Source organism: Pristiophorus japonicus, chromosome 8 (assembly GCF_044704955.1).
Source record: "Pristiophorus japonicus isolate sPriJap1 chromosome 8, sPriJap1.hap1, whole genome shotgun sequence".
Classification (NCBI taxonomy): Eukaryota; Metazoa; Chordata; class Chondrichthyes; family Pristiophoridae; genus Pristiophorus; species Pristiophorus japonicus.
Genome location: NC_091984.1, coordinates 241,126,420 through 241,142,376, shown reverse-complemented (window position 1 = coordinate 241,142,376; position 15,957 = coordinate 241,126,420). Strand labels below are relative to the sequence as shown.

At 48.2% G+C, this 15,957-nt stretch overlaps 1 protein-coding gene across 5 annotated transcripts in view; it reads right to left on the bottom strand.

Moving 5' to 3' along the window:
- Positions 1 to 12,279: 12,279 nt before the first annotated feature.
- The window catches only part of gtf2h3 (general transcription factor IIH, polypeptide 3), an 11,658-nt gene continuing 7,980 nt past the window's right edge, over positions 12,280 to 15,957 (bottom strand). For all 5 annotated transcript variants that reach the window (XM_070888195.1, XM_070888192.1, XM_070888191.1 and 2 more), the window contains 5 exons: positions 14,539 to 14,592; positions 13,846 to 13,914; positions 12,936 to 13,071; positions 12,812 to 12,848; positions 12,280 to 12,713 (listed from right to left, as the gene is read on the bottom strand). In XM_070888195.1, coding sequence (XP_070744296.1) covers positions 12,626 to 12,713; positions 12,812 to 12,848; positions 12,936 to 13,071; positions 13,846 to 13,914; positions 14,539 to 14,592 — 384 coding nt within the window. In that variant the 3' untranslated portion in view covers positions 12,280 to 12,625. The remainder of the gene's footprint in view (positions 12,714 to 12,811; positions 12,849 to 12,935; positions 13,072 to 13,845; positions 13,915 to 14,538; positions 14,593 to 15,957) is intronic.

Sequence of the window (15,957 nt, the reverse complement as noted above, 5' to 3'; positions counted from 1 at the left end):
GTCGGAGGGGCAGTACTGAGGGAGTGCCGCACTGTCGGAGGGGCAGTACTGAGGGAGTGTCGCACTGTCGGAGGGGCAGTACTGAGGGAGTGCCGCACTGTCGGAGGGACTGTACTGAGGGAGTGCCGCACTGTCGGAGGGACTGTACTGAGGGAGTGCCGCACTGTCGGAGGGACTGTACTGAGGGAGTGCCGCACTGTCGGAGGGTCAGTACTGAGGGAGTGCCGCACTGTCAGAGGGGCAGTACTGAGGGAGTGCCGCACTGTCGGAGGGGCAGTACTGAGGGAGTCCCGCACTGTCGGAGGGGCAGTACTGAGGGAGTGCAGCACTGTCAGAGGGGCAGTACTGAGGGAGTGCCGCACTGTCGGAGGGGCAGTACTGAGGGAGTGCCGCACTGTCGGAGGGGCAGTACTGAGGGAGCGCCGCACTGTCAGAGGGACAGTACTGAGGGAGTGCCGCACTGTCGGAGGGGCAGTACTGAGGGAGTGCCGCACTGTCGGAGGGGCAGTACTGAGGGAGTGCAGCACTGTCGGAGGGGCAGTACTGAGGGAGCGCCGCACTGTCGGACGGGCAGTACTGAGGGAGTGCCGCACTGTCGGAGGGACTGTACTGAGGGAGTGCCGCACTGTCGGAGGGACTGTACTGAGGGAGTGCCGCACTGTCGGAGGGACTGTACTGAGGGAGTGCCGCACTGTCGGAGGGTCAGTACTGAGGGAGTGCCGCACTGTCAGAGGGGCAGTACTGAGGGAGTGCCGCACTGTCGGAGGGGCAGTACTGAGGGAGTCCCGCACTGTCGGAGGGGCAGTACTGAGGGAGTGCAGCACTGTCGGAGGGGCAGTACTGAGGGAGCGCCGCACTGTCGGTGGGGCAGTACTGAGGGAGTGCCGCACTGTCGGAGGGTCAGTACTGAGGGAGTGCCGCACTGTCGGAGGGACTGTACTGAGGAAGTGCCGCACTGTCGGAGGGAATGTACTGAGGGAGTGCCGCACTGTCGGAGGGACTGTACTGAGGGAGTGCCGCACTGTCGGAGGGTCAGTACTGAGGGAGTGCCGCACTGTCAGAGGGACAGTACTGAGGGAGTGCCGCACTGTCGGAGGGGCAGTACTGAGGGAGTGCAGCACTGTCGGAGGGGCAGTACTGAGGGAGCGCCGCACTGTTGGACGGGCAGTACTGAGGGAGTGCCACACTGTCGGAAGGGCAGTACTGAGGGAGCACCGCACTGTCGGAGGGGCAGTATGACTGGAGACCAGCTCCGCTGCACGGACCTAGTGCACACACATATTACAGTGTGGGCTGGCCCGTGCTGCCCCTGGGCCCTCGGCTCTTCTGGGTCCAGAACACACGTCTCTCCTGGACCCCGATCATGTCGCTCTACAATCTCTGCTGCTTACCGCCTCTCCTGCTGTACCTGCCCACACTCCAATCAGCGACCTTGATTCTGGTGACATCCATTTGAATCGCCCTTCTCCAAGTCGTCGCCCTCCTGTACTAGCTTGCACTGCTCCCTGAAGTGGCATTCCTCCACGCTGCTCCCGGGCCATTGTACCTCTGCTCCTTTTAGTGCCACAATGTCAGAGGGGCAGTACTGAGGGAGCACTGCACTATCGGAGGGGCAGTACTGAGGGAGCACTGCACTATCGGAGGGCCAGTACTGAGGGAGCACTGCACTGTCGGAGGGGTAGTACTGAGGGAATGCCGCACTGTCGGAGGGGCAGTACTGAGGGAACACTGCACTGTCGGAGGGGTAGTACTGAGGGAGTGCCGCACTGTCGGAGGGGCAGTACTGAGGGAGCGCTGCACTTTTGGAGGGGCAGTACTGAGGGAGCGCTGCACTATTGGAAGGGCAGTACTGAGGGAGTGCTGCACTGTCAGAGGGGCAGTACTGAGGGAATGCCGCACTGTTTGAGGGGCAGTACTGAGGGAACACTGCACTGTCGGAGGGGTAGTACTGAGGGAGTGCCGCACTGTCGGAGGGGCAGTACTGAGGGAACACCACACTGTCGGAGGGGCAGTACTGAGGGAACACCACACTGTCGGAGGGGCAGTACTGAGGGAACACCACACTGTCGGAGGGGCAGTACTGAGGGAACACTGCACTGTCGGAGGTGCAGTCTTTCGGATGACATGTTAAACTGAGGCCCCATCTGCCATCTCAGGTGGATGTAAAAGATCCCACTACTTCGAAGAAGAACAGGAATCTTCTCCCCGGTGCCATGGCCAATATTTATACCAGAGTCAACATCACTAAAAAATAGATGGTCTGGTCATTATCAAATTGCTGTTTGTGCACCTCTGAGTCAGCAGAACATAAGACCATAAGAAATAGGAGCAGGAGTAGGCCATATGGCCCCTCGAGCCTGCTCCACCATTCAATAAGATCGTGGCTGATCTGATTCTAGCCTCAATTCCATTTCCCCGCCCGAACCACATAACCCTTCACTCCCTTATCGTTCAAAAATCTGCCTATCTCCACCTTAAATATATTCAAAGACCCAGCCTCCACAGCTCTCTGGGAGAAATCCAAAGATTCATGACCCTCTGAGAGAAGAAATTCCTCCTCATTTCTGTTTTAAATGGACGACTCCTTATTCTGAAACTATGCCCCTAGTTCTAGATTCCCCCACGAGGGGAAACATCCTCTCTGCATCTACCCTGTCAAGACCCCTCAGAATCTTATATGTTTCAATAAGATCACCTCTCATTCTTCTAAACTCCAATGGGTATAGGCCCAACCTGCTCAACCTTTCTTCATAAGTCAACCCCCTCATCTCAGGAATCAACCCCATGAACATTCTCTGAACTGCCTCCAATGCAAGTATATCCTTCTTTAAATAAGGAGACCAAAAATGTACGCAGTACTCCAGGTGCGGTCTTACTCTGTACAGCTGGAGCAGGACTTCCCTACTTTTATACTCTATCCCCCTTGCAATAAAGGCCAACATTCTATTTGGCATCCTGATCACTTGCTGTACCTGTATGCTAACGTTTTGTGTTTCATGCACAAGGTCCCCCAGGTCCCTCTGTACTGCAGCATTTTGTAATCGCTCCCCATTTAAATAATAATTTGCTTTTTTATTTTTCCTACCAAAGTGGATAACCTCACATTTTCCCACATTATACTCCATCTGCCAAATTTTTGCTCACTCACTTAGCCTGTCTATATCCTTTTGTAGATTATTTGCATCCTGCTCACAACTTGCTTTCCCACCTATCTTTGTACTATTAGCAAATTTGGCTACATTACACACGGTCCCTTCATCCAAGTCATTACTATAAATTGTAAAGAGTTGAGGCCCCAGCACCGATCCCTGTGGCACCCCACTAGTTACAGTTTGCCAACCTGAAAATGACCCATTTATCCCGAGCAAGTGATGGGTTCAAGGCCCACTCCAGCGTTTGAGCACATAACCTAAGCCGACACTCCAGTGCAGTACTGAATGCTGCATTTTCATGGGTGTTGTTTAATGGATAAGTCGGGTCTCATCTGCCTATTCAGGTAGAAATCCAAGATCCCACTGCACTACTCAGAGAGAGAGCAGAGAATTTCCCCCGGTGACCTGGCCAACTCAGAAACAAATTAACTGGTTATTCATCTCATCGTTGTTTGTTAAGCCTTGCTATGTGCAGGATGGTTGTTTATTTTCACACGAAAAAAATGCTTCAAAATAATTAATTGTCTATGAAGTTCTTTACAGTTTGATAGATTGGGGAGGAAAGGGAACACGAGTTTAAACTGTGTAAGAGTAGGAATAGACTGAATGCTGGGCAGTTCTGCTTTTTCCAGAGTATGAGTCTCTGGAATGTTTTGCCGGCTGGTGCGGTGGGTGCCGACTCTCTCTCTAAGAGAGGGAGTTAGACCGGTTCCTGACTGGGGCAGAAGTGGCATCATTTGAAGGGAAGTGGTTTTACAGATAACGCGTGGTCCTGCGGTTACTGACCCTCCCGATATTTGTTTGTTAAGTAAATGATGGTGTACATGTACCTGTAGTGTCAGCTGCTCCCACTAACATTAGTGTACGAAGCTAAAATAATGTCACTGTAACCACACCTGTGACTAGTCAGCAATTTCTGTTGGACAACTCTGAAGACAAAAAAACCCTGGAATTATTTAAGAAATAATTGATGGGGGAAAAAGGGAATGTCTGGAAGGATGAACCACACTGGGCTGTCTGGCTTCCTTTTCTGTAATTATCTTGCGTTTTTCTGATGCGGCACCGAGAGAGAGTGACAACAGAACCGAGATAATTACAATTCTTCAAGCTCCAGTTATTGACTAACTCTGTGTGTGGTTCTCGGCTGGGGGGAGCAGTGTCACTGCTGCGAATCTATATTAATATTTAATCCACCAATCCTGCAGTGAATCCCAGCAGTCAGATCACGCCCTGTCGTAACACTTACTTTAATAGTTGCGTTTGCACCAAAGTATTTCCCCCCAATGTGTTTAGTTCACATTGAGTTGCGATGGTATCAGTGAGTTGTTTGGTTGTGTCCCGAGCCCGAACAATGAGTATTAACAGACTGCACCAGCTGTTTCAACCTGTGCTCAGCTCCACACAGAAGGGCGCTGAGTCAGACAGCGGATTATGCTCAATAAACTGGAATCTGCTCCAGTAAGATAAACATAGAAAAATAATTTGATCCAACAGTAAATGCTGCAGTTTTTATTTCCTTTGTTTAGATGAGGAACATCACAGAAAAAGATCAACGTATCCAGATTCACAATAAAACGCTGACCTCTTCCAGATGCTGGGCTTGAAAGCAGATATTCCCCTAACTCCCAATGCCAATAAAATGGACAAGCTGGTACTTGTTAATCCTCTGAGTAATGTTTAACACCAATAAAAAATGCTAACAGTTGACATAAACCTCTGAATTGGTTCGGTGCATGTTAAATCCAGTTAAAACCACCTTTTTAACCGACCGATTTCCTGCTGATAAATTCCTGCTCCCTCACTTCCGTCCCACTGAATGAGTCCTTCAGTCTGCCCCAGCTCTTGCTCTACTTCACTCCCTGTTGGATGTTGCGAGTATTTTGTACCCATGGACCGTGAGTTAAAACGCACTTTATGTCCTGTTCCAAGGATGGCAACTGATTTAGAAACCAGCATTCGACTGTCTTTGTCCTTCTTATGCAAAAACGACCCAGTCTATTCTCTTTGCGTTGCTGATATAATGGCAGCACCCCAGTCTGTTCACAACCAGTTTATTAAGGACCAGAGGGCCCTGATAGAGGTAACTTTGAAATTTGTTTTAGATGTCAGTATGAACGCCAATAACTCTCACACTGCCTAGATTTGCAGGACTAGTTACTAAAGCAGTGTTGGTAGCTCTGGAACTACAAATGGGGAGTGTTAAAAACGGACTTATCTCTAATCAGAGTATAAATTAGATAGGGGGAGGGGCCCTTGGAGTTGATCTTAAGTTGTTAGTCGGGGCTCAAGAGCACTCTGGTCTCCGAGAGCAGAGACTTGAGCACATAATCCAGGCTGACACTCCCAGTGCCATGCTGAGGGCGTCTCTCGGATGAGATGTTAAACCGAGACCCTGTCTGCCCCCTTCGGTGGACGTCAAAGATCCCATGGCACTGCTCGAAGAGAAGTTCTCCCCGGTGTCCTGGGCCAATATTTATCCCTCAAACAGATTATCCGGTGATTATCACATTACTGTTTGTGGGAGCTTGCTGTGCGCAAAGTGGTAGACGCGTTTCCTACATTACAACAGTGACTACACTTCAAAAAGTACTTCATTGGCTGTAAAGATCGTTGTGACATCCTGAGGTTGCGAAAGGCGCTATACAAATGCAAGTTTTTTTTGTCCGATTCTTTCTCGCGATTGAGCACGCTGTTTCGAACCGATGGCAGAGGTGTTATACCCTCCACACACACACTACTTTTGGAGGACAGGTAAGAAAGAACTTTAATTTATATAGCACCTTATCACACCCTCAGGACATCCCAAAGCAGTTTCCAACAAATGGACAACTTTTGACCGAAAGCGCATTGTTTTTTTCAGGCAAACATTGCAGTCAAGAGCCTGGTAACCAACACGTGAGCTGAATGAGCAGTTAATGTTGTGGGTGGGTGAGTGAGGGCGGAATGTCAGTCAGGGCACCTTTCAAATAGTGCAGCAGCATCTTCTACATCCAGCTGAACTGCCAAGGGAGAGGCTCGGGGCGGGAAGGAGATCGGGTTAGGTGAAGGGAAGGAGAGTGTGCAACAGATGAGGAATGGAGTTTGGTGGCTATCTGGCCAAGGACTGTAGGGTCGGAGGATCGAACAGAGATCGGGGATGATGTCATGGGAGATTTAAAGGACAAGAGTTTTACATTTCAAGAGTTGGGAGACTGGGAGCCACTGCAGGCCCACAAGGGAGGTAATGATGGGCAAGAGGGATGTGGTGTGGGATAAGATGGGGGCAGCAGGGTTTTGGACAAAATGGATTTTATAGAGGGTGGAGGATGGGAAGCTAACAAGGAGATCGTTGGAGTAACTAAATCTAGAGTCTGAAACTCATTATCCAAGAAAATAATTAAATAAATCTTGAATAAAAAAGCTAGTATCAGGTAATGGCGAGATCTGGTTCACTAATGTCCTTTAGGGAAGGAAATCTGGGCCTATATGTGACTCCAGACACACAGCAATGTGTGATTCTGAAGCTGTCCTGAAATTCAGTTAAGGACAATTAGGGATGGGCAATAAATGCAGGCCTTGCCAGCGACACCTACATCCTGTGAATGAATCTTTTAAAAACTTGATAATTTGGTCTCCATTTTAGAACTTGAGGAGGCTGGAGTACCAAAAACGAACCCGACTGCGGCAGCTGAATGAAGAACGGCAGAGCTTCGCTCTCCTAATGAGAAGGAAACTGGCTCCCAGAGGCAACAGATGGACTGCCCCTCCACACCCACCCTGCCCTCCCAATAAACCCCTGGTGGCAACTGCCTCCAGCGTCACCCTCTCTGCCCCTGCCAGAAACAATGGCACAGGGCCACAACACCTGGAGAAGTGCCCACCTGATGCCAGGTCACAGGTCACCGACACCAAATCCAAACTCTTAAAGGTAAGCGTAAATCCAAACCGAAACCGGTGGTGTAACTTCAAGCGGGTTGGCAAACAGTTATTCTTCACTCCCACCTTTTAGCTCGATCTGGCTTTTCCCTTCCACCCACAAAGCCTCATCCCCCCTAGGCGTGAGAGTAACCATTTCGGAGGATTCTGTAACCAGCCAGCAGCTGTGGAACACATGGCTGGTCTCCGCTCACAGCTCCTTCCGTGGCTGGGTGGATTTAAACACAGCCCGTTTCTCTCGGGCAGAGTACAGTGAGAACGGAAAGGTGCCACCGGAATAGGTTCAGTCGGGATTAAAATACTGGGCTTGCCAAGATTCTGAGCTCGACAGGCCCACACGAACACTTCCTGAAATGATACTGAGACAGGATTAGATTTGATTTATTGTTCATTCTTGGGATGGGGCCATCGCCGCAATGCCGGCATTTATTGCCCGAGAAGGTCAAGAATAGAATAAAAGGCAGCGACATATCAAACTGATAGCTAACCACAACCGCAATCAGCCAGTAGGGAACATAGGCGTTCATTCTTAAGATGAGTTTGTGAAATGCAAAGCACACAGCTCTGAGAAGTTTTAGAACTGAATAACCCTCAATGAAGCTTTAATTATTTCAGGTATCAGACGCTCACTTCACCGCGACAGTGCCCAAGAACATCTGCACCTGCTCCCGTAAAACGCTTGTGACCAGAGGCCGCTCTCTCCCAGATCTCCGCTTTGCCGGCCCTGGCTTCAAACTTTGACACAAAAACACCGGCAAATCTTTTCATGGAGGAAATGAGACTTTTCACCATGTAAAAGCACAAAGATGGTAATTTGGGAATGAGTTGAAAGCTGCTGGCCTCTCACATTTCTGATTTTAGTGCAGGAATGCAAAGGGTGAGTACAGTTCCCAGGACACAATATTCAGGTTCGGTGTCTGTGACACTGGGGGCGTGTTGTTCAATCCGTCATCCGCTAGCCAAATGTGGCAAACTGGGCTTCCAGATGTGACTACTTGTATTTCTGATCAGTAAACAAGTAACAGACTCTGTCATTGGGCCTGTGATCTCAAGCCTCAGTCTGTGCATGGAACTTTATAACCTTTTTGTGCGTCTGTTGGTAAAATGGTGAGACAAAAAGCAAAGTGCGAGTGTTTTTTTGAGCGTTGTGAAAGCTTTACTTTGGTTACTGAACGGTGGGAGATGTTTGTTAAATAAATATACACGTGTGCAGTAATTTACCTGGATTGTGTGCAAGATGTTTTCTACTAAACTCAGTGCCCGACGCTATCGGTGTCTCTGTCGCCTCGCCTGCGGCGAGTGTGCGGGTAATACTTGACCAGCACCTGGACTGGTCCAGGTGTCCTCACCACTGCAGACATCTAACTAAAGTCACATGATGAACGCCACGTTTGCTTAGGAAATGCCCGGATACCCTACTGGAAGTTTAGAACCAGTCTTTCTGCGCCCAATACTGGAAATCTCAGCGGGTCGGACAGCATCTGTGGAGAGGAAAAGTTAACGATTCAGGTCGATAACCCTGCATCATGGGGTCATGCACCTGAAACGTTAACTCTGTTTCTCTCTTGGCAGATGCTGCCTGACCCACTGGGATTTCCAGCATTGTTTTTATTTCAGATCCCAGCATCCGCGGTATTTTGCTTCTGCCTTTCGGCACCTGCTCAGTTTGCTCCCTGTGAGGGGCAGACATTTCCCCTTCTGTCCAAAAGGATTTTCTGAAAACCAGCAGTTATACCTTTTCTCTTTCCCATTGTTTTCCCTCCCTCTTCCTGTGCCAGACAATTGCTGGGATGATAAAGTTGAGGCTGGGAAGTGTGCAGGAGGCCGTTCACACACTGCCTCCGTTAGGCAGCCCCTCCATACTCACCTTGTGAATGAGGACAGTAAACTGATCCCCCATTCAATGTTGGAGTCCATTATTAAGGAAGCAGTAGCAGGACATTTGGAAAAGCATAATTCAGTCAAGCAGAGCCAGCATGGTTTTATGAAAGGAAAATTTGACAAATTTGCTGGAGTTCTTTGAGGATGTAACAAGCAGGGTGGATAAGGGGGAACCAGTGGATGTGGTGTATTTGGATTTCCAGAAGGCATTTGATGAGGTGCCACATAAAAGGTGCACCAGATAAAAGTTCACGGGATTGGGGTCATATCAGCAAGCATAGAGGATTGGCTAACTAACAGAAAACAGGGAGTCGGGATAAATGGATAATTTTCCGGTTGCCAAACAGTGACTAGTGGGGTGCCACAGGGATTGGTGCTGGGGCCTCAACTATTTACAATCTATATTAATGACTTGGATTAAGGGACCAAGTGTAATGTAGCCAAGTTTGCTGATGATACAAAGATGGATGGGAGAGCAAATTGTGAGGACACAAAACATTTGCACAGGGATACAGACAGGCTAAGTGAGTGGGCAAACATTTGGCAGATGGAGTATAATGGGAAAATGTGAGGTTATCCACTTTGGCAGAAAAAAATAAAAAAGCAAATTGTAATTTAAATGGAGAAAAATTGCAAAGTGCTGCAGTACAGAGGGACCTGGGGGCCCTTGTGCATGAAACATAAAAAGTTAGTATGCAGGTACAGCAAGTGATCAGGAAGGCAAATGGAGTGTTGGCCTTTATTGCAAGGGGGATAGAGTATAAAAGCAGAGAAGTCCTGCTACAACTGTACAGAGTATTGGTGAGGACACACGTGGAGTACTGCGTACACTTTTGGTCTCCGTATTTAAGTTTGTTCAGAGAAGGTTCACTAGGTTGATTCCGGAAATGAGGAGGTTGACTTATGAAGATAGATTCAGTAGGTTGGGCCCATACACATTGGAGTTCAGAAGAATGAGAGGCGATCTTATCGAAACATATAAGATAATGAGGGGGCTCGACAAGGCGGATGCAGAGAGGATATTTCCACTGATGGTAGGGGACATAGTCACAGAATAAGGGCTCACCCACTTAAAACTGAGACGAGGAGGAATTTCTTCTCAGAGTTGTAAATCTGTGGAATTCTCTGCCCCAGAGAGCTATGGAGGCTGGGTCATTGAATCTATTTAAGGTGAAGATACAGATTTTTGAGCGGTAAAGGAATAAAAGGTCATGGGGAGCAGGCAGGGAAGTAGAGCTTCCTCCTCCGTTTCGGATACCCCAAAAGTTCATCACCATCCTCCGCCTGCTCCACGACGACATGCAGGCCGTGATCCTTACCAACGAATCCAATCCACGTCCAAACAGGGCTGCGCCAATGCCCCAACCCCCTTCTCCATCTTCCTCGCTGCTATGCTCTACCTCACAGTCAACAAGCTCCCCGGAGTGGAACGAAACTACAGAACCAGTGGGAACCTGTTCAACCGTTGCCGTCTCCAGGCCAGGTCCAAGACCCCCCCAACCTCTGTCGTTGAGCTACAGTCCGCGTCTGCGCACATAGAGGTTGAACTCCAAGTCATAGTCGACGTATTTAGTGAGGCGTACGAAAGCATGGGCCTTATGCTAAACATCCGTAAGACAAAGGTCTTCCAGCAGCCTGTCCTCACCGCACAGCACTGCCCCCCAGTCATCAAGATCCACGGTGCGGCCTTGGACAACGTGGACCACTTTCCATACCTCAGGAGCCTCTTATCAACAAGAGCAGACATTGACGACGAGATTCAACACCGCCTCCAGTGCGCCAGTGCAGCCTTCAGCCGCCTGAGGAAAAGAGTGTTCAAAGACCAGGCCCTCAAATCTGCCACCAAGCTCATGGTCTACAGGGCTGCAGTAATAACTTCCCTCCTATATGGCTGAGACATGGATAATGTGGACACCTCAAGTCGCTGGAGAAATACCACCACCAATGTCTCCGCAAGATCTTGCAAATCCCTTGGGAGGACAGACGCACCAACGTTAGTATCCTCGATCAGGCCAACATCCCCAGCATTGAAGCACTGACCACACTCGATCAGCTCCGCTGGGCAGGCCACATTGTCCGCATGCCAGACCAAAGACTCCCAAAGCAAGCGCTCTACTCAGAACTCCTTCATGGCAAACGGGCCAAAGGTGGGCAGAGGAAACAGTACAAGGACACCTTCAAAGCCTCCCTGATAAAATGCAACACCCCATTGACATCTGGGAGACCCAGGCCAAACGCCGCTCTAAGTGGAGGAAGTGTATCTGGGAAGGCGCCGAGCACCTCGAGTCTCATCACAGAGAGCATGCAGAAATCAAGCGCAGGCAGCAGAAAGAGCGTGCGGCAAACCTGTCCGACCCACCCTTTTCCTCAATGACTATCTGTCCCACCTATGGTTCTCGTTTTGGACTGTTCAGCCCTTAAGGACTAATATTTAGAGTGGAAGCAAGTCTTCCTCGATTCCGAGGGACTGCCTATGATGATGGAGCTGAGTCCATGATCAGATTAGCCATGATCTTATTGAATGGCGGAGCAGGCTCGAAGGGCCAAATGGCTAACTCCTGCTCCTATTCCCGGGACTGACATGTGAGGAGAAACTGGATCGACTGGGTCTGTATTCACTGGAATTTAGAAGAATGAGAGGGGATCTCATAGAAACATATAAAATATTGACGGGACGGGACAGGTTAGATGCGGGTAGAATGTTCCTGATGATGGGGAAATCCAGAACCAGGGGACACAGTCGAAGGATAAGGGGTAAGCCATTTAGGACTGAGATGAGGAGAAACTTCTTCACTGAGTTGTTAACCTGTGGAATTCTCTACCGCAGAGAGTTGTTGATGCCAGTTCATTGGATATATTCAAGAGGGAGTTAGATATGGTCCTTACGGCTAAAGGGATCAAGGGGTATGGAGAGAAAACAGGAAAGGGGTACTGAGGTGATGATCAGCCATGATCTTATTGAATGGCGGTGCAGGCTCGAAGGGCCGAATGGCCTACTCCTGCACCTATTTTCTATGTTTCTATTTCTTATGTTCAATGGAACAACACTTGGCACCTGGATCCAGAACTTTTAATAAAATCCACCTGGAGATAAGAATTCTCTCTCTTCGGATCACAACACCAGGGGACAGAAATTTCCCCAAAGGAAACAAATTCCATTCCCTCACACCTCAACGTGCTGGTTTGAACTGGGAGCTGATGCTGGAAAGAGAGAGGATCCAGAGTCTGACCAACAGCAGGCTCCTGAGAGCGGGATTCTGCTCCCTCTGCTGGGGAAAGAGTTGAAACAGGGGACAGAAGTCATTCTAAATCATGATGTGGAAGCAGTGGGTTTCTGATTCCAGTAACGGATTTTCCTGAGCGCGATCCGTACTGTGTGTTTATTCTCTAACCAACGGAGCATTTACAAAAAGTGACAACAAATCGGTTAGAGAAGCTTGTTTAAAAAAAAGTTTCCAAATCTGTACATATTTCAACCACAGCGCAATAAATAAGAGTTTAACACCCTGTGCCAGTTTGAACTCGCTCCTCCTGCCCTTATATCGGCTGCAGAAGAAGTGGAAGTTTTGGCACCAGTATCTAGATTATTGCACTGACTGCAGTGGATGCCTGTGGCAGGTAAAAGCGGAAGGTTCCAATGGGAAAAGGGCCCACTGAATGATTCCTGCTCTCTGGTGTCAGCTCGTCAAGTAACTCAGTGTCGGGAGTTTGGGCTTCTTCTTCTTGGCTTTCAGTACAGGCGGCAGAGCAATTCTGAAAGCAGTCCTGGATTTAAAACAAAAAGCCACGTCACCAAATCATATAAAATCGGAACGGACAAGCAATCAAAAACACGGAGCCACTGAGCCTTGTACAATACTCACTCGCACGTCGTGCAGATGGGACTAAAGTTGCAAAAAACTGATAATTAAAAAGAGAAAATTTGTTAAACTAATCACCGGGCAACCAATTTAAAAAAAAAAAACAAGTAGCTGTACTGAAACTCACTGGATAAGCAGACGGAACACACATAACCGATTTCAATCAGATTGCGGTGGCAGAAGCAGGCGGCTCTGTAATCGACGTGAACGGGGGGCGGGAGGACAAGCTGGGACCGTTGCTCCGGGTCTGGTAAAAACACCCACTGGGGAGAAAACACCGAGAGTTAGATTACATTTCAAAAAGCCCGCAAGAAGCTACATAATAGCCTTTTGAGAGCTGAGAAAATGAAGGCTTCACTACATCAATAGATTTTTGTTGGGTAAGGGTATCAAGGGATGTGGAGCAACAGTGGGTAAATGGAGTTGCGGTATGGATCAGCCATGATCTCATTGAAAGGTGAAACAGGCTTGAGGGCCAACTCCTGTTTCTATGTTCATCATTTTACATACAAAATGTATGTAACACAAAGGATTTTTTTCCATCAGGCACCACGAAACTGACTCAGGCCCATCAACCAACCTCAACTTTGAATCAATTGGCACAAATAATACTCGGAATCTGAACCTTCCTATTACCTCCCCACCCCTGATGGCTCAAAGCAATATTGAAAAAAAAAAATCACAGCTAGTGGGATTTGAACTCTCAACCTCTGGGTTAACGTAAAACCCAGTACACCACCTTACTCCTCAGGACTAACGCGAGTGGCGGTTCGACAGCCCTTAAACAGAACAGCTCCTCTAGAAGGAGCTGACACACAGCAGGGACATCGGGCACCGATACGAGGAGGTGTCACAAACACACGATCCTGAGTAAGTCACAACAGATTTGTACAATTTACAGATTTTATTTTCAATGTTTGGGAATCTTGAACAACAAAAAGCTCACAGATGTCCCCTCACCCTCACCCGTCCATGTACAGCACTGCCAAACAAAACAGGAAGAAGCAAACTCTGTTTTTAAGTAACTATAAACTTACCAGCAAATATTGTGCGAGTGACAGCATCTGTGGTATTTTTAAATATAATCCTCCGGTTATATCAGAAGCCTATAGACAAAAACAGAAGCACAATAAAAGTGTTCAATAAAAGGTTTAAAAAAACCCAATCCCAGTTACTGCATTATTGCATTCCAGGTGGATCGATGGCAGATTAGATTCCAGCGTTCAGTATCCAGTTTTAGGGGCTCCCACAACCCATATGATGATGTGATGATGTGGGGGGGGGGGGTCATCAATCGACGCGAGGATCCCGCCGGACAGAATTCCCAGACGGAGCTCTAGTCTCCGCTCACTGGGACTGTCCGGAGCGGGATTCGAACCCATGACCTTCGGATCGAGAGGCTGGAATGTAACCAATGAGCCAAAGGGTCGCTCGGCATGAAGCCGGTGACGTGCAGGGAGCAGAGATCCACATGGCCGGGTCCTGCGAGTCGACGCCTTTCAATAGTCCGACCCTCCCAGAAGCGGCAACATTGAACAGGGGAAAGCGGCTCACTGAGAAGTTGAGAACACAGCCCGGCAAGAGCACCTGAACTGTTGTATTGCTACTGTTCAATTATTTAACCAGTTACAGAAATGAGGAAAGGGAATTTTCCAAGGTGTACGCAAATTAAATGACAACTTGGTGTTTATGTCATGCGGGGAAGTCGAGAGATGTGCGCGATTACTTACTTGCTGCAGTAGCCCAGATTCAGAGTCCAAAACACATGCATCAATCAGAATATTCTGAAAGAGAGAAAGTAACCAGATATTTCATCTTTGCAAAATTGTAGGAATATGCACGAACCTTAACATTCACTCCCTCCACCACCGGCGCACCGTGGCTGCAGTGTGTACCATCTACAAGATGCACTGCAGCAACTCGCCAAGGCTTCTTCGACAGCACCTCCCAAACCTGTACCCTCTACCGCCTAGAAGGACAAGGGCAGCAGGTGCATGGGAACACCATCACCTCCACGTTCCCAATCTAACTTGATAATCTAATACCATTCCTTCATCGTCACTAGGTCAAAATTCTAGAACTCGCTCCCTAACAGCACTGTGGGAGCACTGTCACTATGTGGTCTGCAGCGGCTCACCACCATCTTCTCACGGGACAATTAGGGATGGGCAATAAATGTTGGGTTAGATTATTAAGCTAAAAGGGAAAGTGACTTCAGCACTGAGCAGTGTTTCAGACTCATTGGGATGTCATCCAAACCTCCCTTTGGCTAAAGAATGGTCTCCACAGTCTGAGGTACAGACTCCACAGTCACATGGGTGAATTGTATAAAAAAAGACCAGCATGGTCTACTCAGAGACTGCCATAAATCACATGTTACTAGGACCCACGAGAAGTCCTGTCCAAAACAGGAAGTCATTCATGGTTTACTGGGGTTTGCTGATCTCTGGGATATAATTAACAAGGGTTTGGCAAATAAAGCAAGGAATTAAAACATTAAGAAAAACATAACAGCAAATGTTTCCAACTGCAGTAAACAACTACAAAACAGAGCTTGCAAAGTGCCCTCGGGGGCTGGATGTGTAAATATACCAGGCACTGTGGTACTGATCTACACAGACCAGAAACTTCCCAAGCTGGATTGCTTGTCTATGCCGAGGGAGTTTATATTGCTCGAACTGCTCCACCACAACCTTCCCCTGGGGGGAAGAGAATCACCAAAAGTTTAATTAATTTCTGTATGTAACATAAACAGTTCTTATCTATTTACTAGGTGTCAGCCATGGCTCAGTTGGGCTTTCGGATGAGACGTTAAGCCGAGGCCCTGTCTGTTCTCTCAGGTGGCCATAAAAGATCCCATGGCACTATTTCGAAGAGGAGCAGGGGAGTTATCCTCGGTGTCCTGGCCAATATTTATCCCTCAACATCACTATCTGATCATTATCATATTGCTGTTTGTGGGAGTTTGGTAAATTGACTGCCGCATTTCCTACATTACACCAGTGACTACACTTCAAAAATACTTCATTGGTTGAAAAGCACTTTGGGACATCCAGAGGATGTGAAAGGCGCTATAGAAATTCAAATTACTCCCTATCAGCAAAATATTTTGAGATTTATTTCCCTGTACAAAGTCTTAAAGAATTAAA